The sequence below is a fragment of the Panicum hallii genome, chromosome 7, assembly GCF_002211085.1.
Source record: "Panicum hallii strain FIL2 chromosome 7, PHallii_v3.1, whole genome shotgun sequence".
NCBI classification, from domain to species: Eukaryota; Viridiplantae; Streptophyta; class Magnoliopsida; order Poales; family Poaceae; genus Panicum; species Panicum hallii.
Window position 1 is genome coordinate 34,798,478 of NC_038048.1, and position 25,361 is coordinate 34,823,838.

At 50.5% G+C, this 25,361-nt stretch overlaps 4 protein-coding genes across 9 annotated transcripts; all 4 read left to right on the plus strand.

Moving 5' to 3' along the window:
- Window positions 1–6,494: 6,494 nt before the first annotated feature.
- Window positions 6,495–7,857, plus strand: LOC112901702 (extensin-like). The gene is made up of 2 exons (XM_025970666.1): window positions 6,495–7,586; window positions 7,715–7,857. Exon 1 carries the CDS (start codon window positions 6,554–6,556, stop codon window positions 7,547–7,549), a length of 996 nt encoding a protein of 331 aa, XP_025826451.1. The 5' UTR covers window positions 6,495–6,553; the 3' UTR covers window positions 7,550–7,586; window positions 7,715–7,857.
- Window positions 7,858–13,869: 6,012 nt separating this feature from the next.
- On the plus strand, window positions 13,870–15,122 carry LOC112899043 (extensin-like). Its single transcript, XM_025967371.1, has one exon. It carries the CDS (start codon window positions 14,025–14,027, stop codon window positions 14,856–14,858), a length of 834 nt encoding a protein of 277 aa, XP_025823156.1. The 5' UTR covers window positions 13,870–14,024; the 3' UTR covers window positions 14,859–15,122.
- A 1,824-nt stretch (window positions 15,123–16,946) lies between these two features.
- On the plus strand, window positions 16,947–22,889 carry LOC112899250 (RING-H2 finger protein ATL74-like). Of its 6 annotated transcripts, XM_025967650.1 has the most exons (5): window positions 16,947–17,177; window positions 18,474–20,385; window positions 20,639–20,878; window positions 20,996–21,170; window positions 21,279–22,889. In XM_025967650.1, the coding sequence occupies exon 5, from the start codon at window positions 21,373–21,375 to the stop codon at window positions 21,976–21,978; it is 606 nt and encodes a 201-aa protein (XP_025823435.1). In that variant the 5' UTR covers window positions 16,947–17,177; window positions 18,474–20,385; window positions 20,639–20,878; window positions 20,996–21,170; window positions 21,279–21,372; the 3' UTR covers window positions 21,979–22,889. The 6 variants fall into 6 exon arrangements, with proteins under 6 accessions (XP_025823435.1, XP_025823436.1, XP_025823433.1 ...); XM_025967651.1 differs by having other exon boundaries at window positions 16,947–17,187; window positions 20,996–22,889; XM_025967648.1 differs by having other exon boundaries at window positions 20,996–22,889.
- A 1,008-nt stretch (window positions 22,890–23,897) lies between these two features.
- On the plus strand, window positions 23,898–24,498 carry LOC112899252 (histone H3.2). The gene has a single exon (XM_025967654.1). It carries the CDS (start codon window positions 23,952–23,954, stop codon window positions 24,360–24,362), a length of 411 nt encoding a protein of 136 aa, XP_025823439.1. The 5' UTR covers window positions 23,898–23,951; the 3' UTR covers window positions 24,363–24,498.
- The last annotated feature ends 863 nt before the right edge of the window (window positions 24,499–25,361 follow it).

Sequence of the window (25,361 nt, forward strand, 5' to 3'; positions counted from 1 at the left end):
CCTGCCGCTGAACTGAACCGAATGGCCCGACCCGCAAGTTGGCCATCCATCTCCTCGCGCTCCTTTCTGCCTCTGCTCTGCCAGTCACCACTCGCCACTACGCGTTCCCGACTTCCCGTCCAAGGTAACTCTGAAAGTCTCAGTCGGATCCACCGCGTTGCTTAGTGGGCCGTGGAGAAAGGATCGGAGACGGTCGGGTGGCGTGGAAGCTGGAGGGGCCGATCGGACTCGGAGCGACCCCGGCGCGTCGCCATGGCTTCCGGCGGGCTGGCTGGATCCACGCGCCCCAGGGCGGGGGGAGACCGACGGCGAGCTGGCGCGGGTCGTGCGCCGCCTCGCTGGCCACGCGAACCCGCACCGCGCGAGGACCTCCCGGTCGGTCGGTCTCGGTCACAGGCTGTCGGCTCGTACTCCTCCGTCCTGTCTGGTCTGTCCTCCAGCGGCTACCCAGGCAGGCACCGTGCCGTCCGGGTGCTGCTGCGTCTGCGTGCGGCCGTACGCTCGACTTGGCTACGGCCCGGGGGGGCTGGGCTGGCTGGCTGCCGTGCGAGTTGGAGAGGCTTGGAGCTCGACGAGGACCTTGGGCTTCATTATGTGGTGCTAAAAGCCCACGAGAGGACTTTGCCTGCCACTGCACGCACCCACAACTACGTACGTGAGTCATTTCATCATGGGCTATATAATTCCAATAAGATGGGCCCATTCCTACGTGTCCCTCTGGGCTGCTGGCTGGAGCGAGCGAGATATACACCCGCCCCCTCGGATGCGGCCCGGCTGTCGGCGTGCATCGGGCTGGGCTCAAACTCCTCAGGTCCTCCTGCATCATCATTCGCGCACAGGCTGCTTCATCGAACACCATCCATCGCTCTGTATGTGTGGACTATGGAGGCATGCTTCAACTGCATTTCCTTAAACTGGACGGTGGTAATCACTGAACAAGCTAATTTAATTAGTTCATACACGACGTTTCAGGATAAGCTAAGAGGGAGTAATACTAGTGTTTTGTCACTGCTGAAAGGCTGAAGAAAGGAAGAGGCCATTGCAGATGAGCACCTGGCTTCATGCAAGTTCCGTGATCCGACCACATCTATCCAGCTTCTGGAGAGATCCATTCCATCTCTCAACGATTTTCGACTACCCTGTAGATCAGAGCACATTCAGCACCGTGCTAAAACCGTAACAAGTTAGGCAAAGCTAGCAAAACCCTTTCTCGGTCTGCTGCTCCTCCTTCCGGCACGGTAGCCAGTTAAACACTAGGTTGATCATGCATCCTACATTTCTACCGTGCCGGAACTGCATGCCACGGGCGCACTGGAACTACCACTGCTGCTGGTCATCAGGTGAACCTGGCGAGACACGCATCATGCGCCCCTCCCATGCGTGGCTCCTGAAAAGCACACCACGCACGAATCATGGCGCTCGTCCTTTATTTGCCAAAGAAGAGACGGGCTCCCCTTCAGTCATCCACCCTAGCCGCTAGCTACACATCGCAGCATCGACCAATGCATATCCATGAGCGATACCACGCTAGCACTGATTAAAGAACCCGGGGGCATGCAGGATACTCACCACGCCTAACTTTGCTAAAAGCGGCCATAAAATACGTCACGCTTTGTGCTTACCGAGTTTCCTTTTCTTTTCCTTTTTTTCTTTACGGGGCTAGTAGAGAACTGGCCTCTCATGAACTTTCTGGAAGTGCGTGAGAATCTCATCTGCCCAAGTGTAAGAACTTCACCAGTGCCAAGCGACGGACATGCATGGCCTGCAGGGCAGGAGAGATGGGTTAAAAATTTTACAGTACCGTCATGCATCTACACTATATGGTATATTAGTACACTAGATTATACTAGTAGATTTGCAGGTATTGATAATGGATCCAAAGCCCTAGCACGTGCCCTCGGCCTAATGCTGCCTTAATGGATCTAACAAAAGCACCGCTAAATCGCAGTCGCTTGAAAGATGTCATGCATGCAGTCAACCTTTTCCTGTGTGCAGCGTATGCATTACGCTGACACCTTTTTCTCCGGCCCGAGCACATATTTCATTAATACGACCATTACAAATCTTAGGGTGTGTTCGTTTCCTACGGTCTAAAGTTTAAAGGTGTCATATTAAAAAGAATCTTATTAAATAAAGTCTAATTACAAAACTAATTGCAGAACCCCAGGGCTAATTCGCGAGACGAATCTAATGAGGTATATTAGTCCATGATTAGTGGATGATTACTGTAGCATCACTGTGGCAAATTATGGATTAATTAGGCTCATTAAATTTGTCTCGTGAATTAGCACCTATCTGTGCAAAAAAATTTATAAACAGATTTTATTTAATACTTATAAATAGCAAGATTCTCTTTAATGTGACGGGTCTAAACTTTAGAGGGAAGGAAACGAACACACCCTTAATAGCCCGAGACTATTAAGACGGATACAGACGACCCTGGCAAACAATCCCAAAAACAAACAAGAACAGCAAGAAATAGGAAAGAGGAGACTGACGAACTCTCAAACCTAGACAAAAACACAGAACTGAACCTGCTAAAAGACGCTACGACATCGAGAGCGCACAGATCAATGACACAACAAGGGTAGCAAAGCATTCACCCGATCAACCAACCATGACGACAAAGCATCCGCCCCGAAGCGATCTCCAACCAAGACGACGATGGCGGCAAAGCATCCACCAGAGCAGAACGGCGACAAAGCATCCACCAGCGACAAGAGAGGTGGCAAAGCATCCTCCAAATGACGACCTACGCAACCCGGACGATGTAGAGGAAACAGAGTGAAGACAGGCGCAGAAGTGGAAACTCTCCGAAGAGAGCAAGCGACCACCACCAGCAGAGCTTCCAAGACGACGCCTCAAGGGAGAGAGCGACGCCACCGGCACCATCGTCGTTCGGCCACCAGGTTAAGGCTTTCACCCGGAGAGCTCACCGGAGAGGAGAGAAGAGGGGGAAAGGATGACGCCTTAAAGAAGGTAAACAACGCCCGAGGGTGTTATCGTCATCGGCTCGCAAGCAGATCCTAGGCTTTCGTCTCCACCCGTTCCCTCCCCAAAACCAACGCCGCCACAGCGCAGGAGAGCCCACCGGCCGGCACCCTGCCGCAGGAGGCCACCAGGAAGGGATGGCCACTAGGGGGCAGAAGGCAACCACCGAGGCCAGGCCAGCCAGCCGAGCTGAAGGAAAGCCGGCCGGCCCCGGCAACCTAGAACGAAGAAGGCCGGCACCAACCCCCACAAGAACGTGCACCCGTCCGAAGGTGGCGCAAGCGCCGGCGACCCGTCCCTGGGTGAGCGGCCCCGACCAACTGAGCAGAGAGGCACAGCACGGCCACACCAAGGGCGCAGGACCGGTAGGTGGGGCGGCAAGGCCGGAGCAAGCGGCAACGGCGGCGCAGCCACGCGCCCTTGCCCAACCGAGCCCCGAAGGCATAGCAAGCCCACGCCGCGGGCGCAGAGCCGGCCAGCTGGTGTGGCAAGGCCGGAGCGGGCGGCGGTGGCGGCGCAGCCACGCACCCTCACCCAACCAAACCCTCGGAGGTGCAGTAAGCCCACGCCACGGTGTAGGGCTGACCAAGTGGGGCGGCAAGGCTGGAGCGGGCGGTGGTGGTGGCACAGCCACGCGCCCCACCCAACCGAGCCCCCCCGGAGGCACAGCATGCCGGCCGGCCAGGAAAGGGGGCGGCAGCAACAGATCCGGCCTGGGGAACCCCGGATCCGGCGAGGGGGAGGCCCGATCCGGCCCCAACGGCCGGCGGAGGAGCATCGACAGGTTGAGGCGAGAGGCCGAGCGGAGGTAGGCGGGGGAAGAGAGAAGGGGGGAGACTGCAAGCTGAGCCGACTTCGGCTTAGCCGCGGGCCGCCGCCGCCACCCGAACGGTCCGCGGTGGCGGCCACCGGAGGTGGCGCTGGCGGGGTGGTGGGCGGCGGCGCGGGACGGCCCCGAGCCATCCGATAGAGCGACGTGGGGGAGGGAGAGCCTTCGTCGTCCTCCCCTTTTCTTTTTAGCTCCCAAGTGCGGTTTTTACACTGCACCCTTAATAATTTTATATCGTTAGCAAAACCGTACGTGATGGTCATGTTAGCAGCTGGCACTGGTATGTGAGACTGCAACTCTGCAGCATTGCAAAAGGTTAAGAGAAAAGCAGCCATATGGGAATGTGCTCGCCATGTCAGTACAAGCGAGGGGCACCGGCACTGGCAAAGCGAGTGACGTCTCCATGACCGTATGCATGTGCACCGAGGGGCATCCTTTCAGCGCCACCAGTTCTTGTCAAAGCATATACCGTGCATTAGCAGTTAGCACGCTAGCTAGCTAGGGCACGGAGGTTTTCCTTGTCATCTTCAGCGCACCGACATGCCCAACCCTAGCTGAGCAGCAGCCGCAGCAATGGGCATGTATGTGTACAGTGTACTGAGCCATGACAAGGAGCTTGCTATAGCTAGATCGGCGGTGGGATAGATCATAGATGAACTGATGGGAGTTTAACAATTATTAATTTTCTGCTGATGATGGTGCTCACTCGAACTGTTGAACATTGATGCATGTAAAAAATTCTTCTTCTGAATTTGATCCCGAGCCGCTGTGCTAAGGCGACACATTTGAAAAACAAGAATTTCAGAAAAATTTGCAGAAATAGTTCACAGACATATTTTTCCCAGACAAACTCTTACATCTTTCTGAAAGTAGAATATTTCTTCTAGTGTTTAATACTAGGTTAGAAAAAAAAGGGCTACTAGGACGACTCCCACCGACAAGATGCAGCTCACCGAGACAGCCTTACGCACCCTCAGATACCTGTAACCACTGGATTTGGAAGTATTGATGGCGCGGCGAACAACGCTAGTGCCGACTGCTGGGTGTTTTTCCGGGGGCCTGTTCGTGGCCACACCAATAAGGACGAGGCGAGCAGGAGGCATCTGCATCTCGATTTCTGGGGGGAGACGATCGATTTCGCCTGTTTTCCTGCGGGTCGGCCGAGGGAAGAAGACAACCGCCTCAGCCTTTTCAGGGGAGATCATAAGCTGAGAAATGCCTTCGCTCAGATGAATGCACATGTGTTCGTCAGCCCGTTTGTGGGCATTGGGCAACCACCTCTCGCTTTCGTTCTGCAGAGCCGCGTGCACTGGATTCCGGTAGCCCTAAACCCTTTCACACTACACGAGCAGCCCCTTGCAGAGGATGAGTGATCCAAGTGGATGTCAGTATTGGAGTGCTAAATGTCTGAAGCTTTGTTTGCACTGGGCAGGAGGAGGGTGTGATGAAATGATCTTGGTAAGACAAAAACAAGTGCCGAAATGCACAAATTAGCATGCTGATGCTTGCGATTAGTCGGGCCTCGTTTTAGTTACTTTAGCTCATGTTCCAATCCCCCCATGCGTATTCCTTAACTAACAAATTTTCTAAGGTGGCAGATGCATGTGTCTTCTCCGGTCCGATCTTGATCTATGAATTCATATCATCTCTAGTTTCAACCTAACATTTGAGGCTGTACCACTTTTCCTACAGATAGGAAAACCGTTAGTTTGAAGTTATATCCAGGCCGGCTTTAATAGAGAATGCCGCAATAATTTGGAGTGTGATAGTAGAATTATGCTGCCGGCTAGCAGGAAAAACTGCCGTTGATGAAGGTAATAGGCTGAGGTAGGGTAGTAGTAGTAGTGCGAGAGATTGATCAGCTTGCATGATCGAAAGCAGATGTGCGGTGCGGGGTGTGTAAATGTCTTCCATACATGTTCTACTTTAGCTACTGTCCTAATGCTATCACCAGTATAGAAATTGCCCTATTAACGTCATCACAAAAAAGGCTCCTTGCGCGCGCACTTTCTTTGGCCAGCTAACATGCTCAAAATGGTATTCCATAGTGCGGATACGTGCAGAAAAACACAATTTTTATGAGAACCATGACGATTTCCGGCTGCCCATGTAACTGCCCGTAAATAGCAGTTCACTGTGACCACAGCCCTGAAGCTACTGTAGAAAAGCACAAGATCATGGTTCATCAACTCCCGAAAAGAAACTATATACTTTCATTTTCCTTTTTCCACGCTCAGCATTCTCTGTTCTGCAGTTCTGCTCGGTCCACGTCGTGTGATCTCAACAGCCCGGCGACCTGCCCGGCTGCGCAAACGTCACATGGGTCTTCTCTTCTCTACAGTGCCTACTTACTAGTCACTGTCGCTACAGTGCGATGCAGAAAAAAATACTTGTATATGCAACGATGTAAAAAGACCTGCACCGCGAGGGCCCGCGCCGGTAACTAGCTCCTAGCAGCCCAGCAGCTACCATGGCGTCAACAGGTTCAGACTGGCCCGTGCTCGACCAGTGACCGGCGAACGCAAGGGACCAGCGGGGAAGCCACGCCTCGCCTCGCCTCCGTCCCCACATGCCTATCCTCTCGATCACGAGCGGGCATCCGAGGCCCCCACTCCACTCCATCCGCCGTGTATATAAGAGGTGGCAGGGCGAGCTTCTCCTCAGACCACCAGCCACACTGACCAGAGCCAAGCGGTAGCTTGAAGTGGAGTGAGGAAGTGTGAGAGTGAGAGGATGGGTGGCAAGGCAGCTCTGCTGCTGGCCCTGGTGGCCGTGAGCCTGGCCGTGGAGATCCACGCCGACGCCGGCTACGGCTACGGCGGCGGGTACGGACCCACGCCCACGACGCCCACGCCGGCCACACCGACCCCTAAGCCGGAGAAGCCGCCCAAGGGCGGCAAGCCGGAGAAGCCACCAAAGGGCGGCAAGCCGCCCAAGGAGCACGGGCCCAAGCCTGAGAAGCCACCCAAGGAGCACAAGCCTCCCACCTACACCCCGAGCCCGAAGCCGACGCCGCCCACGTACACTCCCACCCCCAAGCCCACTCCGCCGACGCCCAAGCCGACGCCACCCGCCTACACTCCCACGCCCAAGCCGACGCCGACGCCGACGCCGAAGCCCACGCCGCCCACCTACACTCCCACGCCCAAGCCCACTCCTCCGACGTACACTCCCACGCCCAAGCCACCGGTAACCAAGCCGCCGACACCGAAGCCAACCCCGCCGACGTACACTCCCTCGCCGAAGCCCACGCCGCCGACGTACACCCCGACGCCCAAGCCGCCGGCGACCAAGCCGCCGACCTACACCCCGACGCCCAAGCCCACTCCGCCAACCTACACCCCTAAGCCGAAGCCGCCGACCAAGCCACCAACCTACACCCCCACGCCCAAGCCCACTCCCCCGAGCTACACCCCGTCGCCGAAGCCGAAGCCGACGCCACCGACCTACAAGCCGACCCCCAAGCCCACTCCCCCGACCTACACCCCGTCGCCCAAGCCGAAGCCGACGCCGCCAACCTACACCCCGTCGCCGAAGCCGAAGCCGACACCGCCGACCCCCACCCCCACCCCCAAGCCAACTCCTCCGACCTACACGCCGACCCCCAAGCCCACTCCTCCGACCTACAAGCCTGCCCCCAAGCCGACGCCGCCGACCTACAAGCCTGCTCCCAAGCCGACGCCGCCGGTGTCCTACACCCCCAGCCCGCCTCCGCCCTACTACAAGTGAGATCCGCTACTCTGCTGTGTCAAGCTCGGAGCATAGGGTACGTACAACAAGAAACGAGCATGCACACATTTTCTAACATTTCCGTCAGATGCCTTCTTTGTTCATTTATCTGAAAAATACCTTTGCTTAACCAATGGTGATCCTTTTGTTTGTTGTGTGTTGCAGAAGGTGATGGAAGAAGAGTTTGTGCCAACCAGCCGGCCAAGAGTTGAGCTGAAGATGAGAGGCCCTTCCCTGATCCTCCTCCTACGTTTGCTGCCGTCCATCTGTCCTAGCTTGAGAGGAGAGAATAATGCAAGCAGAGCTCTGCAGCACCCTCTGATTTCTGCTGTCCCGTTTAATTCGTGTTCGTCGCCAGTGTCGTCTGTCTTAGCAGCCGTGTCGTGTGTGGGTAATGGTATTGCCACTATTGGTGTGTCATCAGGAGGTTTACTGTGAAAGTAAAGCCACAATAACCGAAATGCAAGTGAAAGCTAGTATTTTTACTGTTCTGCTACTCCGTTCACTGCGCAAACGCGTTCTCAGCTACCTCCTCGCGTCTGCATTTTCCTCCATGACGACGTGACGAGATGTGATGTTTTCATGTCTGAGATGCTCGGTGTACAGAGGCAGTGGCCTATATGGACAGCACTCTTTGCGTGTCTCTTAGTGGTTACCTCCACTCATCCACTGCATCCGTAGATTCAGAGCGCCAAGCTGCCCAAGCGGTGACTCCATTGAATACTGGAACCCAATCCTGAATCCTCTGCTCGCTTTGGTGCAGCAAGCATGCAGTACAAACCTTTTCTGAATTTCTGTGGTAGTACAAACCTGTTTCAGGGGCCATCTAAGCTTGGCAAAGTTCGTCGGCAGCTAGCCCAGCAATTAGCTCAGAAACATCACATGACCTAGATTTCCCAATCCTAGTGGTTGAAAACAAATCCACTCATAGTACGTTGCGTGCGTGGAGCCAAGAGAAAGCAGACAAAAGCACTACTTTTTCCCCCTCTTTTCTGGGGAAAAAAATAAGCAAGAACACGAACTGGTCAGAATATAGTAAAATTAACCATGGTGACCCCCGGTGTACGACCATGCGTGCTTTATATTATCCATTGCTCTCTAGCCATGTTATGCAAAAGTGAGGTGCTTGCTGCATGCTTAGGCCGAAGATAACCCCATGGTGCGTGATATTGTTACGAGATGGAGACATAATGAGGCTAGAAGGAGGCCCTAGATCGATGGAAACATTTTAGGAAGAAGTTGAAGTGCTTATCGCGTGTTTAGGAAAAGACAAGCAATATTGTGTGCTGTAGATATCTAAGGCTAAGTTTCGAAAAGTGAAATTCCATGCGCCGCTGTTCATCTCTTGCGCATCTTTTTACATGCTCCCACGCAATAAGTTAATTAAGGGCATAATAGAATCGTTAAACCGACCGATAGCCCACATGTTTATATGCTACATATATAATAGCTAGTACAGTGCAGTACACCACACACACACATTTACGTAGATTTATGCCGCTCACGATCATCTCGGGTTCGCACGGATATGAGACATCTTTTTACCTAAGGCCACATGCCCACGTGGGCATGTCGATGGATGTCAGAGATAAAGTTAACTTGTGAAGAATAAAGAAAAAAAGGAGCTTCGCCTCATATTACGCCCTACACCCATACCTGTCACTGCAAAATGGCACAAACATGCGAAAGTAGAACGAAGAAAAGAATGTTTCCTGAAAACAAAAGAACGAACAAAAATAACGTTACTGAGTCGAAATGATGCATGGTGTTCAGTAAGAAACTTGATTGATTTCTTTCAAAAAAAAAAGAAACTTGATTTCTGTGAGTCACTTGATCGATGACCCAAAAGGATTAATAGCCGAGCTAATGTAATTCAGAGGAACCGTGCTCTATTACTACTCTAGCAACCATCTGCTTCTCTCGAAGAGACACTCTACCGTCTGTCTGTTCGACGACAACCAACGAGTCAGCAGCAGGGAAACTTACTTGAACTGCATCCTGAAAATCCAATGGTTTTTACTATGCAGGTTCGACGGCATGGTCGTCGTCTTCCCGGTGAAATTTGAAAAAGTTGGCCGGCATGGGCAGCAGCAGCAAGCAAGGGAAGAACAAATGAACAGCAGTTTGGTGGCGTGGCGCGCCATACATAAATGGCTGGCGCGTGCAGCGACCTAGTGAGTGGCGGAGTGAAAAGAAAAGAAAAGAAAAGAAGCGATCCGATCCATGTATTGCACGAGAAAGGCAAGCGTGCATTCATTAGTAGCAAGCAACGTGGCTCCGGCTCCGGCTCCGGCTCCTGTAACTGTAATGTAAGCAGGCATTGGCCGGCCGGTGGGAGAAGGGCAAGAGGACCCGTGTGGCCGTGTACGTGAAGGCAGTGCAGTAACGGGTAGTAGCTATAGGTCAACGTAACGTAACGTAACAGCTGTGTTTAGACCGACTGATGCGCAACTAGCGTCGAGTCATCATCAGGCAGGCCTAACTAGGTTATTAGTAGATAGCTTGAGCAAAGCAGCTTGTGACATCTAGAGGGCTCTGCACTCCAATCAGCGCGTGTGACGTCTCGAGTGTGGGCAACCTGTGCCGGCCGTGCATGCATGGCAAGGCAGCACAGCAGAGGCACAGAACAGATGGGGCAGGTACAGAGACGCTGGCGTACTCTACCCTCGAAAGCCGCCGCGGTCGACGGGGCCATCCATGGCGGGGAGCACGGATGAGAAGGCTCGAGAAGGGGCCAGTGGCTGGCCAGGGGTGCAGGTGCTACTGTTACAGGCGCCGAGACCGGCACGCCAGGCAGGCCCACTCCTTTCACCGCTAGCCGCAAGCGCGACGCACAGCACAAACAGGGCCGCTGCAAGGAGACCTAGCCGCCCGCCCTGGGCCCTCCGGGCCCACCCACCATTGACTGTTGCAGATCTGGGAACGAAGAGAACGGACGAGCGAGCCTCGTCTGCGTCCCGGGGGCCCCGGGCTTTGACCGGCAGGGCGCGCGGCGGCGGCGGCCAGGGCCATTTGCGCCGACACCACCGGGGGACACGGCCGAACCGGCGGGGACGCGCGGATGAGGACGAGCGGGCGGCCGAGCGGGAGCGGCGGCAATTTTTAATTTGACGCGAGTGCGATGCGGAGAATGAAGCCAGCCAGCGCGCCCCCGCCGCGATGATTGGGGATGGCCGGGCGGCCGGCTCGAATCCGGGACTAGGCGAGCGCAGCCAGCGCGTGGATGGTGGGGAAGCCGACAGCTCGACGACGGGGACGGACGGGGCTCTCCCCTCCATCCATGTGGGCTGTGGCCCATGCCCGAGCCTGCTGCTCATCATCAGCAAACGGCGAAGCTGCGCGCACACTTCCCGGCCCCGGGGGACACGCCGTCAGCGGCCTAGTACTATGTATACCTATCATTCAGCACGTAGTTTCAAATAGAAAATAGAAAAAAAATCATTCAGCGCGTAATTCCTACCTGTAACCATTTCCTTTTGTCTTCCTTTTCTAAAAACAAACATTTCCATTTTGTTTTGGTTGTTAACGGCCCGATCCCGTCGACCGTCGCGGCCTCAGATCCATGGCGCAAAAAGGCTCGCCATTCTTGAAAGCTGCAGGCAACAGCACGGTCTTACACGGTTTGCATGCAAGGATGGAGACGCGGCAAGGAAAGAAAGAAAGCTGCAGGCTAGCGATCCAGCGCGGTGCTCTACCGAGAACCTAAATCTACAATACGCGACAGCCGCGTCTCCAGCCACCCAAGTATTTAGTTGTCTTCTTATTTCTATTTTTCTTCCATTACATTCCACAAGTGTGCTATCATTTCTTTTTCTTTTCAGGTTTTTTTCTCTCCTTTCACGTTCTATTACGTGTTGGAGTTCTCTTGTCAACTTTTTTTTATATAAATTGTACTCAGAAGTTGTATGATAAACTTGTGCATAAAAATATTATGTGAGAAATCTCCCCGAATAAAGATAACATCATACAAGTTGTGCTGAAAACTTATCCTTCATGATTATATGTATTGCAAAGTTATGATGCAAAATTATCTCTCAGAAAGTGTGTGTAAAAAGTTATGCGTAAAAGTTATATTTAGAAATTATAACTTTTCAAAAGAAAAAATTGCAGAGAAAAAAATCTTATCAAGAAAGGAGACATACCAGCTGTTGGAGATGTTCGGTGGGAGCCTAGCGGGACTGGCTACACGATCCATCGAGTAAACGACGGTGGTTCCGTGCACATGGACGACCACCGTAACTCAAAAGTAGAAGAAGTGGGTCAAATCTATTTTCATTCTCCACACCCCTCTATTCACTCTTTTTATCTCTTCTCTTGATATTTTCCAAACCATCCTCTCTTTCTTACCTTGCCTTATCCTCTTCCCTCCTCTCTCCCTCCCCCTCCCTTATCCTCTTCCAGGGGCGCGGTCGGGGGCCGCACGGCGGGCCAGAGTGGCAGGCCAGGAGCTGCGTGGCCGGCAGGGACAGGCCTGGTGAGCAGCGGTGGCTCGAGCCCGCGGCAAGCAGCGTCGACGGCCAGCTCTGGCGACGACGATCCTTCTATCCACTGCGGCGAGCAGCTCTGGGTTTCTTCTCTTTTTTTTTTCAAGTCGTGGGAGGAGTAGCAGTGGAGATTGGGACATTGGGTGTTTGCGGTAATACTGCAGCTAGACAGTTTGAGTTTGCATGAAAATAGAGAAGCATTTGTATTCTTTCGATAATGAAAATGGAAATACCTGTATAATCTCTTCATTTTCAGTTAAATTTTGTGCGGTGGTGTCATATCTTCTTCATTTTCAGTTAAGTTTTGTGCGGGCACAGTTCCTAGCAGCGGTGGTTCCTGGCAGGGGTGGCCAGGGCGCAGCTCCCCGCGGCGGTGAACCGGTGGCCGCAAGCACGGGCACATGCTTTTTTATTATTATTTTTTATTAGTGTTGGTTCCGGTTGGTTTTACCAATCGAGATTAAAAATTATTTTTATCCCGGTTATCTCATCGGGAACGATCGGAAATTTTAGTTCTGAATTAATGGTCCTGGTTGGAAAATCGGGATAACTAAGATTTCCCAACCGAAACTAATAGGTATTTCTGGACCAGTGTCGGGCCTATTTTCGTGTAACCACGGCGAGCCGGCGAGTCGGGAGATGGACACGTCCGCATGGATAATATTGGGGCGAAAAGTGTTCAGATCTCACCGTCGTGATCAGATCCACCTAAAGCACTACGCATGCATGCCGTCTCGGTTGACCTTTACTTGCCAGCGGGCAGTGCCGTCCATGCCGGAACTGTGTCTCCTCCTACTACTAGTGTCTAGCCTCGCCTAACATTCACTAGCCATCTCGTGCTCCTCACATGGCTTCTTATGAGCATAACCACTGCTACAAATGTGGTACTAGCAGGACTGAACTGATGCCCTCTTTCCGTGAACAGCAAAACGCGGCAACGGTTAAAAAGAATCTTTCATTGGTGATAAAGGAACCCACCTCGGTCCTCAAGAGTTGAGATTTCTGGGGGCTGAACTTCTTGTTCAGACTTCAGAGTAGATACGAACCTACCGTGCTCTGATGGTGCTAATCCACAGAGCCTGTGTGACGCAACGGAAGCAAGCTAAACGTGCCAGGAAACGGCACAGCAGAGCACAAGTCAAATGCACAGTAGCGACGGAAAGGGAACGGCAGTGCCAAAAATTCTCAGTCCATGCACCCGAAAGTTGATTTTGCCGTACTGCCGCGGACGATGAGCATGGCACTCAGTGGGAAGCAAATCCTTTGTCCACAAAATTTCTTCAGTCCGAAGACCAGTAGACCACTGAGGCTGAAGCCCACTCAGTCGGATGCAGTTTGGTCCAAACACACGGCCGCACAAGTCGCAACACGGACCGATCGATAAGGTCGAGAGCCCATCAGATTGTCAGTGCAAGTCATTCGGGCTCAGGGCAGGGGGTAGAGAGAACATGCCAAATCTAACCGATCCTCAGGATACTCCATAAGATTCATTGTACAGAACTTCCTTTGTCCAAATCATGGGATTTACACTCCTAATGAAACGTTAAAAAGCTGCTGTTCTGTTACTACTACTGATCATGCTCATTTAGCGTCCAAACCACCACACAAGCTTCAAGCATTTTATTTTACCAGATTACCGCAGGAAGAAATCCAAGTCCCAAATTCAAAAATCTGTAGCAGTGTACCGAGAGTCTCAAGGTCAGGTTGGATGTTCATTCAGGAGATCGAAGTCACTTTGAAGAGACAGCCTTGCTAATTGCCGTGCACCCAAGCGCGAATTTTGCTGAAGTGCCTGCTCGCAAGTCCAAAACACGGAATTCGCGGCGACGGCCCAGTCGGCGCTCGCGCAGTCTCCGAATGTCCCAGCAGCTCCCAACCCGAGATAATGGGTTTGGTACAACATCAAACTCAAGATTCAAACGGCCACTATATAAGGCGCCAGATGGAGGAGACCCAGAGGCAGACCAACCAAGCAGTGAAGGGAGCGAAGCATGAGCACCGCAAGCATGAGGGCCACTGCCCTCCTCGTCGCTCTTGCCACTGCGCTCGCCTCGTGCTGCGGCGCCTCATCGCCTCACCACGCCTTCCCGCCGGCAGAAGCACCGGCTCAGGCGCCCAATGCCGAGGCGCCGCTGACGGGGCACCGTGGCCCCGAGCACGGCAAGTGTCACCGCCATGAGCTGACGCCGGCGGAACCACCGTCCTACCACGGCTCGCCTGACCACAAGCACCATGGCCATCGTGGCCACCATCGCCGTCACCACCATGACCATCACGAAGCTCCGCCAAGCCATTCCCCTGCTCACCACCCTCCACCGCCCCCTCATCCCCACGCGCCGCCACCACGTTTTACACCCCCTGGTCACCATGCGCCGCCACCACGTTATACACCCCCTGGTCACCATGCACCACCACCCCATTTCCCACCCCCTAAACATCATTCACCGCCACCGCCTCATTCTCCGCCCCAGGCTCACCTTGCGCCTCCTCCCCCAGCTCACTACACACCACCGCCTCAGCACTCGCCGTCACCCCCAGCACACCACTCGCCACCCCCGCCTCCATCCCGCTACCCACCGCATGTCCCAGCACCTCCACCGCACAAGCATTCGCCGCCACCTTCTCATGGCAAGGCACCACCACCACATGGTCACAGGAAATTCCCGCCGCCAATGCGATCACCGCATTCAGCTATAGCACCCTCACCCGCTGATTACAGTGGCATCCCACCATCTGAGCAAGGTCCCAAGCTCCCATATCATGCTGCCCCTAGTAACGCGCCTCTAGCAGGTCAAAATGGAGCATCACCTCCGTGGTATGTTTGATGCTAGAACCAAGATATACACATACACTTGCCTGAGTTGTTAGTAAGATTGCGGTTGAACTTTGCACAAGAGATCAAAAGCTCAATAGCTACTTCAGAGGGCAGCCTTGCTTTTTCATTATACTCTGTTCCCAGTAAGAAGATTACCGAATCAATTATGTACCTCATTTTGAAGTCATGTTGTTCTTGGAGTCCTGTATCAAAATGTTTCTCTGTGATCAGTTGGTATCTATGTTATGAGATCCATACTTTACAAATTATCCAATCGTTGATCTTGTATGCCTTTATTCTCCAATGTTTCAAGTAAATGTTGTATATTCCTTTAATCTAATTGATGACTAATGATAGCATCACCTGAAACATAACCTTAACTGGCTCCAGTGCAAAATTTAGAGGTATGGAATCCAATATCATACCACAAAAGTTGATTCAATCACAGAGCACAAATACAAACAAAAACTTATTTCAGAAGAACTATCTCTCCTCTTTTACATTATTTCACTGAAACTCTGTAAGGCTTAGTGAATTACAGCTCCATGCTAAATGTTCTTCCTTCCCGAAAAGGAACAGAGATGCAGGGAGTGGTCAAGTACGATTACCAAAGTAGGGAAAAAAAAGTGAACTCACCTGGTGGATGATTCCAGCAACAGAAATCTCACAAAGTGCTGAATTTTATAACCTTCTATAAGAAATTCACAGCAGAATTTAGCTTAGTCACTAACATAACAGATGAAAGCCCATAAGGCCAAACTTTATCAACTAAACTAATGCAAACTTAAAGTGGCTTGAGAGCATGACAAACATATTGTTACACGAACTAATAAACCAGTGAACGACTCCTATGTTATATTCTTTCCCGAAATAGCTAGATCAAAGCTGAAAAGACATAATTGATGAACTAATTGTTTACAAAGTTCCTTAAGAGAACAGCAAAGATATCGTCAACGGGGCTTAAGCAGCAGGATCCTATGTGTTAAAATGGTGTACCTGCAAATGGTGTAATAGTAATACATATCGCTGTGTGTTTATCATGTTCGGGGTTGTCTTATACACCATATAAATCAGGAGGCGATACTATATTAGTATGTCCTTCGGTAAATCATCATAACAACTTTCCTAATCAAGAATGATCATCACAACTCACAAGCATGAATAAAAACGCAAGATTCGTTTACTTCTAGAAACACAAACTCTGAAATATATACGTACGCTTAATGTAAACCCATGTAACCCCAAACATCTTAATGCCACATTATTTGGCTAGTCTCGAAAACCAAAGCATTCACAGAAAATGACCATCGACTACAGAAAAAATGAACGGAGTAACTAATCAACAGAATTAGCACTCCATCTGGCATTCTGGATGCGTAAGGAACTAAACCATTTCGCTGACTGCATCTCTAAGCACTTGGTGTACTGGTCCACCCATTTTCACACCAAACCCCTACATAAGTCTGTCTGGCATCGTCACTTACAATTTGCAAAGCCTGACCAAACGTGCACGAATTTAGCATCCATACCCGTTAGGCCCTGTCTGCTACCATTAATTAGTAGGAACCAGCACAAGAAGGAAGCCATACACGCACGGATCGCAAACTCACACAGGCCCTCACAAATGCCTAATCAGACACCACAAGCGCAGGAAGCGCGGTGTACGACGAAGCAAAATTTATAGAAGTCGCCTCCAGGGATCATCCCGATCGAGGAGCGATCGAAATTCGAACCACCCGCATATCCCAAATTTACCTCGCGATCACGCAAACTGTGCGCGCAGCAAGGCCCATCCTCGGTGCTCCGCTCCGGCCTCCGGGCCGCCAAAGCACTAGGAGGGAACGGGCCCGCGCGCCGCCGCCATCGGCATCCGAAGCGACAAGATCAAAGTGGTGGCGCGCCGGAGGTTACTGGAAGATTCCAGGTGATCGAGGGGTGGATGGCGATTGCAATTTGTGGGGCGCTACTCGCTCGCTCGCTGCCCTCCTGGCCCTGGGTGAATTTTGGGCCTCGAGCGAGCAGCAAGTGGCGGGTTCTTTGCTTATTGGGCTTTTGCCTTTGCCTCTACGGCCCGGTTTGACGAGCCCATGGTGCGGAGCCAAACTGGCCTACTAGCCAGTGCGGCGGCGGAGCCCCTCCCGGAGGAGCTCTGGAGCCGCCGAGGGGGTCGGCGGTGGCGGAGGAACTCGCGCTCGCGCACATCCTGCTTCGCGCGGTGAAGGAGCCTGGCGCCGCCGATGGGAGCCAGGGGCGGGAGGGAGACCGGCACCCTCGCGGCGCGGTACCGCCGCTGCCTAGTCGGTAGCACCAGCCACCCAGCGCCACGCCGGTGAGCTCCCGTGAGCCTCCCATCGCTTCCTGCTATGTTCCTCTCTAGGCTGCGTCCTGACGCGTTTTCCCAAGTTTGTTCGAGCAAAGCTTAGCAGGCTATTATTGAGGCGCGCGGTGACAGAAGACAGGATTGTTATCACGAATTTAGCCAACTGGCTTTAGGAGGAATTTAAGACTTCCTGATTTTTGTGAGAAAAAGCGATACTTACCCATCCAAAACAAAATTAGCTGAAACAGCACTTGTACATATTGCAGCTTAGCTGTCCTGAGTGCTAGTGGACTTGGGGTCCTAAGACTAATTTAGGCCGCCTTCTTAGATCCCTGGTGGCAAATTCTATTGTAGATACAGGTGAGAAGTGGGAGTGCCATTTTGAGGCCTAGATGCCCGAATTGACTAGCTATTTCCAACCCCCAGTGGTCAGTGCCATCTAGTTAATTGTTGAGTCAATAAACTTTAGTAATAATGCATGCAGTTCCACCAACCACTAGCAGCACAAAAGTAACCTATCTATTGGATTTCCTCTCCAGATAAAAAAAACTATCTATCGGATAAGATCGGGATCCCTCCATCGACTAGATGTCACATTCGCCTTTACCTTGATTCAACATGTTTTTATCTGTCGTTGGATGATCCAATCAACAAAGGCATGCAATCTCTTGATATGCATCATTAGTTAGACCACTTTGGTCTTTGCAGCTAATGTAGGTCCCAGATTTATGAAAGATAAGCTAGGTAGATTGTTCTTCAATGAACATTTTGCTAGAATTTGTAAAGTGGTATTCAAAATGTTGTATTTTAACAATAATTAAGGCCTACAAATGATGTCAAACTGCTCAGATAGTAGGCCTGTATGAGTTATACCATAGATGTGTCTTACAACCAGCTCTCTCCTTCTCCCTACCTTTGTGTGCCTCATCCGCAGTGATGAACTTGCGGACCAGAGTTAACACAAAGTGATAGCACTATATTTTACTTGTGTTTGTGAATCACACATGAATATCCAAATGAACCCTTCTCTAGAAGTGTGTGTATGCGCTATGAATTCACCCAATCTATATATAAAGTGTTGTTCTAGTAATTGCTACAGATTGGATAAAGATGCTATGAATGCACCCAATCAATATACATGTTTATCTGATCTCTTATGGCTTACCTTCAGGGTCTTCTTGAGTAAAGTATTAGATTAAATAATGCCTTTACTAGGGAAACAATTTGCATATGCAACTAAGAGTTTTTCTTATTCTGGATCTACCATCAAATGTTGCCTTGGTTTGCACTTTCATGTTTCAACAGACTCTTGGCTTTCTGTATGGTATCTGGTGGCTAGCTCACTGGAGGTGGCAGCATCAGTGCTAAGCGTATTTCTCGGTGGCTTGATTTTGGACGGGCAGGACATCAGAAAGTGACAAATGAGGGTGTGCTCTTGCAGATCTTTTGTGTTCCATACAGTCCGAAGTCTTTTATACATGTTAATATTGACGTAAAGACACAGTGTTCCAGAAAACTTCTGTAGTATGAGATACCCAACATTATTGCCTTTAGCATCTGCATTATATATTGCAACTGACTATGCTTTTCCTTGTCTTGTAGTAGCTTTATTCCCACCTTGTTGCGAGATAGATCTGCGTATGAATTTATCAATGTCCCCTCTTCCCCTTCTTCTCTCTATTACCAACTTATCCTATCTTCTCTGTCATTTAGGAGTCGTGTCTATAGCAAGGATAGCATGGTAATTTTCTCTATCATTTATAGCAAGTATACAATGGTAGTTTTCTCTTGTTTTTCACCTTGTTAATCCTTGTGGCCATGTTAGGCAAGAATGCAGGCAAGACAGAAACAGCCAGATGCATCCATGTAATTGCACATGTGGATTTTCCTTAAGCTTTTCTATGGATGAACACCGATCGGTACACAGACCTTTTGTTCTGTTTTTCTTTCTTTTCCCGGTTTAGTTTTATCACTTTTCGTTGAATGGATCTTATGTCTCCTGCAGACTAACTTAAGATAAGCATTGAACCATGCCTGTAACTTAAGATTGACTAGATAGATCTAAGGCTCCAAAGCATAAAGTGATGGGTTGAGATAAGCTTAATTATGGATAGCCTGGAACAATCATATGACTTACGCGTAGATGTCTACAACTTCACACTGAAGAGGCATTAGCATAATGGTTCACCAAGGAGTTCTTGTGACAACCAATTTTCTGCGTATCCGAAATTGGAACTATTGTTATATTTTTCACATTCTACAGAGCTCATACGACAGCTTTGCTCTGTGCAGGTAGGCATAATTAGAAACTAAGAAGATTAATCAGAATTAGTACAGACTGCAGAGGCAGTATGTTTGGCCAAGAATTTCAGTGACAACTATTTGTTCAAATTGAAATAAAAAGAGACTAGCTAGGGGATCCAAGTGATTTTGTATTAAGAAGGAAATAATCACCCAATTTTTTTGTGAAATGGACCCAAATTTGGGTGGTGAATAGTCAACATATATTGTGCACACCTGCACCTCCGGCTAACTGAGCAAATCTTGATTCCTGGAAATCATTGGTTCCTCCACCATGATATTTGCTTCTCATCAAAGCAACCACAGTCGTTAAGTCCATATTCTTTTTTTTAATGAAACAGGAGGGTTTGCCCCCTACTGGTTATATATTAATTTTTGGAAAAAGAGGTGAAGATACAAATAAAAGAAGCACAAAAATAAAAACAGAGAGTCGACATATCTAATTTGCATGCCGCAGAAGTCATGCTACTTCTCATTATCAACAAATCCATATTTAGAAAAAGGTACTTCCTTCAAATTATTTTAATGGAGTGCCCGGGTTATGTTTATCCATATTACTTAATCAGTCCTTTCCATACTACACTGATCAACGAGGTCAGGTGTCAGCACGTAGTTGGCTACCAGCTAAGCTTATGGATGTTGGCACCATATGAAAGAAACATACAGCTTTGTGGAGGAAGCAACACTCATAGTTTATATAATGCTTCATAGATAACATGTTTAACTTAACTTTTTGTGCCTAAATTGCTTTTTGTCGACTAACCACTCATTCAAGGGGTGCTTTACCCAGTAGGATTGCTGTTGATGGCCCAGGCAGTTCTAATCTGACAAATCATCCTCCAATTTGTGAGATTGCTATGGTTCACACTAAGTGGTGGGGATCAAAACAGAGCAACTAGGAATAAACATAGAATTTGTGAGTGCGCAAGGAATATGTAGCTGCTCCATTTCCTTTGCATTTAAGCTTAGATGATTCCTTTTTCATTTTTTAGTATTAGGTGCTGTCCTTATCTTTCTTGTAGCTAGATGTTAAATTATGTCACTGTTGGCTGTATATTTTATTCTAAGTTGTCATGTTTTCTCCTTGGATCTGTTAATGCCTAAACAGTGTAGTTTACACATGAGTCAAGTGAAATGATTAGCTCATCCAGCATGTTCGTTTCCTGCAGTTAGGAGTCATCTTTATATAAAATGAAGAAGAATTGCACTGAGTTTATGGCATTCCTGACTTAGTTCCTGTGAAGTCATGAATCCACTAATAGAGGTCAAATAGCTGATTACAGCCAGAATTTTCACAGCCACACATAATGACCCTATAGCTGGATAGAAGCCTACAATATTTTACAGCCAACCAGCATAACCTTAGAGCTGGTTTGAAGCGGATGAAACTGATGCAGCTACAGACAGTGGTTAGTATATATTTATCCTATTCCAGTCGCCATGCTCCTTTCCCTGAACCAGACAAATGCGAGTTCCATTTTATGCAATTCTTATATCCACGCTTTGCATATGTACTTCTTATACAGTATTATCAGGCAGACAAGAGATGGTGCTGCGTGTGGCCCTCTGATTCCCAGAGAAACCCACTGAGATGCAGCCCACTTGCCACAAGCAAAGAAGCTTCCAATTGCCTTCCAACCTTTACCAAATGCTTTTTGTCTCAATTGGCTGGCAGAGATGAAAGGGGCAAGGGCGAAAGAGGTAGCGTATCGTACCAAATAAAAGAATTCAGTAGCCATATTATTGCAGTCTTTATGGAGCCTATAAATACTTCAGCACAAACCCAGCTTATGATTCTACCTGAGGCAGACAAAAGAGAGAGAGCAAACCTACGCAAGAGACAGAGCTACAGAATTGCACTTGCAGGATTCTGAAGAAAGCCGGGTTTGTGCCCAAGAAGGACATGGAGTACCCAAGAAGGACACTACTGCACACTCCATTCTCTGGGCATCCCTCTGGCTCGAGCCATCCAGTTGATGGAACCGCCGCCACAGATGGAGGCTCTCCTGGAAGCAACTTCGACGCAAACATCGTCATGATCCTGGCTGTTCTTCTCTGTGCACTGATCTGCGCGCTCGGGCTCAACTCAATAGTCCGGTGTGCGCTGCGGTGCTCGAGCCGAGCGGTTGTTGATCCCGTGCCGAACCCGGTGGCACGTATGGCTCAGAGCGGGCTGAAGAGGAAGGCCCTCCGAGCCATGCCGATCCTGGTCTACTCGACCGGGCTGAAGCTCAATGCTGCCAACCCGATGTGTGCGATCTGTCTCTCCGATTTTGAGGCTGGAGAGCATGTCAGGGTCCTCCCCAGGTGCAACCATGGGTTCCATGTCAGGTGCATCGACCGATGGCTCTTGGCGCGGTCGACGTGCCCGACATGCCGGCAGTCCTTGTTTGGATCTCCGCAGAAGGCCTCTGGCTGCTCTGAGTCGAGCTGGGTCGAGCCTGCGCCTGCCCGCTCTGTCCTCGTGCCACTCAGACCTGAAGGTTTGGTCACTCCATATGATTTTTAGTCTCTTCAGTTGCTTCTTTGGTGTTACATGAAGGACGAGAGGTTGAGAAAAAGTAGAAACAAAAAATTGTGATCATTAGGATACTGCCAATCTGGCTTGTACATTGTTGCTGGAGAAAAAGAAAGAATTGTACAGATTTCCTCAGTTTTCTATTTGTTATGTTGGTGCCAATTGTTGATGGAGAATGTGCCATGGAAAATGCCAGGTTCTCTGGGCCTTTTGTGAATCACATTTCCATGTGAATTTGCAAAATGAGACAAAAGAGAGGGACATGATTGGCAGGGCTAATGATATGGGCAGTGCCGCACCACCAGTCCATCGTGGTGATTGGGGATCAAGCTTTTTGCAGTTTTGCTGCTAAGGTTCATGGTTTCAGTGGGGGCAGCATATTCTACAGCCATTATTGAGAGATCAGGGGCTGTGCAATCTGCTGCAAGGCCTTAGTGGCCATGAATCATGTGTGTGTGTGTGCCCCCAGAACTGAGAGAGAGGCTGCCCCACGCCCAACTAAACCTGATGCACATTGGCTGGGGTGGCTATTTCCTTCGTGTGATGTGCTGCCAACAGGAGACCAGATTGGCCAGTGATAGAAGCCCAGGTGACGTGTCCATCCGCCATTGCACGATGCGCATGTGGTTTTTCGGCTGTTTGCCCTAAAGGCTGAAGCTAGTAGTGCCTCCGGAGAATCAGCTGTTTCGGCTGTGCTTGTGGTTCTCGTACGAGTTGCTGTGAGAAACAAGAAGAGAATGTGTTGGCTTGTGCTCGCTGAAAAGGAGGGCTGCCTGGATGCCCACTCAAGGTAAGATACGCTAGTCTCTTCAGAGATGATATGGCTTTTTGGCCCGGACATAATATTGCTTCTGTGCTATTGGGATAAGGAAATTCAGTAGTAGTGCTGCTGCCTACTTGAATGGATCACTCGCCCAGATACGCAGTTGCCTCCTGCACATTTTTTTTTTGTTTTTTGCCTTGTGTGTTTTGGAAAGTGAGCTGGGGCACTGCTGTCGCAGTGACCAGATTGGAATCATTCTCTTGCTGGACGAGATTTTTACAGCAAGGGCGAAACAAAAATTTCTAAAGAGTTCGCAGGAAGAGAGAACATTCTCCAAACGGTAATCTAGGCTTCATCAGCGAACAAAAGTTACCTGCTGGGATGGCACTCGATCCCTGCAGGTAACTACGCAGTAGGAGCACAGCGCGCCTGCTGGGACCCAAATCCAATCGCCAATGATGTTTCCGTGTGGCAATTTTCTGATGGAACTCGAAAGGTTTCATCCCCAAAACTCCAAAAGGAGGCGGTTACAGGATGGGTCAGGTGAGGTCATGTCACGCGGAAGCATAAGCTGATCGGTAGGTGAGTGGGAGTTCAGCAGAGAGAGTTCGTCTGTCTATCATGGCAGGCACAAAGACGACCGATTTAACGTTCGGCGCCCGCTGATTCTCTCGTTCGACGTGGTCGGCCTCTCTCCGTGTCCAGCACGGCGCGACACGTCTCCTGCATTTTGGCCATGACCAGGACTCCAAGCTTCATGCAGGCATGAATGGCCATTGATTTTTCTTTTAAAAAACAAAAGCTTCAGGAGTGGGCCGGCCAGTGGGCGCGTGATCTCCCTCGCTAGTCGCCACTCGGCTCGCGAAGCTACGGAGGAAGGAGGTGAGACCACCGTGTGGGTCCTGCTATCCGCTCCATCGCCGCGTCACCCAATGGCGTAGCAGCATCACCCGTCACGCGGATCGGCACCGCCAGGAGCGCCACCCCCACCGTCCATCCCCATCCGACGGCTGAAACCCACCGATCCAGCCTCCCTTCCCTCGCCCCGCCCGCGCCTCCCCCGAAAATTTCAAGATCCCGCCTCCACCGCTCGCTTCAAATACCCCGCCCCACGCCGCAGCAGCTCGCATTCGCAATCCAAGTTACCGATCCGCCGGACCCTCCCCGCCTCCTCGCGCCGCCCGTCCCCCGCCCCGCTCCGATGGCCCGCACGAAGCAGACGGCGCGCAAGTCGACCGGCGGCAAGGCTCCGAGGAAGCAGCTGGCCACCAAGGCCGCCCGCAAGTCGGCGCCGGCCACCGGCGGCGTGAAGAAGCCCCACCGCTTCCGCCCCGGCACCGTCGCGCTCCGCGAGATCCGCAAGTACCAGAAGAGCACGGAGCTTCTCATCCGCAAGCTCCCCTTCCAGCGGCTGGTGCGGGAGATCGCGCAGGACTTCAAGACGGATCTCCGGTTCCAGTCGTCCGCCGTGGCGGCGCTGCAGGAGGCCGCGGAGGCGTACCTGGTGGGGCTCTTCGAGGACACCAACCTGTGCGCCATCCACGCCAAGAGGGTCACCATCATGCCCAAGGACATCCAGCTTGCGCGCCGCATCAGGGGCGAGAGGGCGTGATCGCCTCTGCTGCTGCATGGTCGTCACAGCGCTAGAACTAGATGGGGGGATTTTGTTTCTTGCCGTGCTGTCTTGTAGTAATGTTCTGGATGGGTTGGCCGCACTGCAATGGGACGTGATTGCTAGTTTCTGAAAATTTCTGAATGTCTCTGTTCTTGGGAGATATGCTGCCTGTTCTTTGTGATTAACGTGTTGATTTAGCTTGAAAGAGTAAATCTGCGGGAGATGGTTTTAGCATTACGTGCCTGCAGATTGAATTGTGCCTGTTGCGTATGTTTCCCCCCTTCTGTTTGCTTTAAAGGCTGGAGTTACTGCAAATGTGGTTGCAGAATCAACGAGCTTAACTGTGCTCTTCTCGTTCTCATGAGTTGCCAACGCAAGCAGTATGATAATATTGGCTTGTGAAAACGAAAACTGCCGGGATGCCCACATATGATTGTATCCTTAGAGATGATGGGGGTAGACATCTCACTATGATAGTGTTTATGCATTAATCCGGTACGGTGGTATGTAATAATAGTGTTTATGTATCCATCAGCAGAAACCTGACAGCTACATTGCCGCTCCATTCAGGTTGGAGTAACTTCATCTCTACAGGTAACAATATCATAGAAATTTCTAAAATGAAAAATGAACTCTCGAAACAGTGTTTCTAGACTGAAACAATTGAGAGATGAGGGGAACTAACACATAGAACCTGATGCAATCGAGCTTGTAATTGCGGTTTTATTATATTCCAGACAGTTTCAACCGTGACATATATCTCGATTGTTTGCAAAGGAAAAAAGAAAGATATGGATTCTGTTTACTCCCCTAATTTGATCCAAACGCTTGATTAAATTCCATGTATATAGTGCCAGACTATGTAGAAGCATTTCACTAAAATGAAAACTACGATGAAACTTGAAGCTAACAATCCAATAATGTTTCCGTGTTGCATTTTTCTCAAGCACCTCAAAGGTCAACATCCCAGAAGGCCACAAGGGGCTGTGAGAAGAG

What these genes read in the sequence shown, in the direction of transcription:
- LOC112901702 (XM_025970666.1), top strand. Translation starts at nt 6,554, where the DNA reads ATGGGTGGCAAGGCAGCTCTGCTGCTGGCCCTGGTGGCCGTGAGCCTG.
- LOC112899252 (XM_025967654.1), top strand. Translation starts at nt 23,952, where the DNA reads ATGGCCCGCACGAAGCAGACGGCGCGCAAGTCGACCGGCGGCAAGGCT.
- LOC112899043 (XM_025967371.1), top strand. Translation starts at nt 14,025, where the DNA reads ATGAGCACCGCAAGCATGAGGGCCACTGCCCTCCTCGTCGCTCTTGCC.
- LOC112899250 (XM_025967651.1), top strand. Translation starts at nt 21,373, where the DNA reads ATGGAGTACCCAAGAAGGACACTACTGCACACTCCATTCTCTGGGCAT.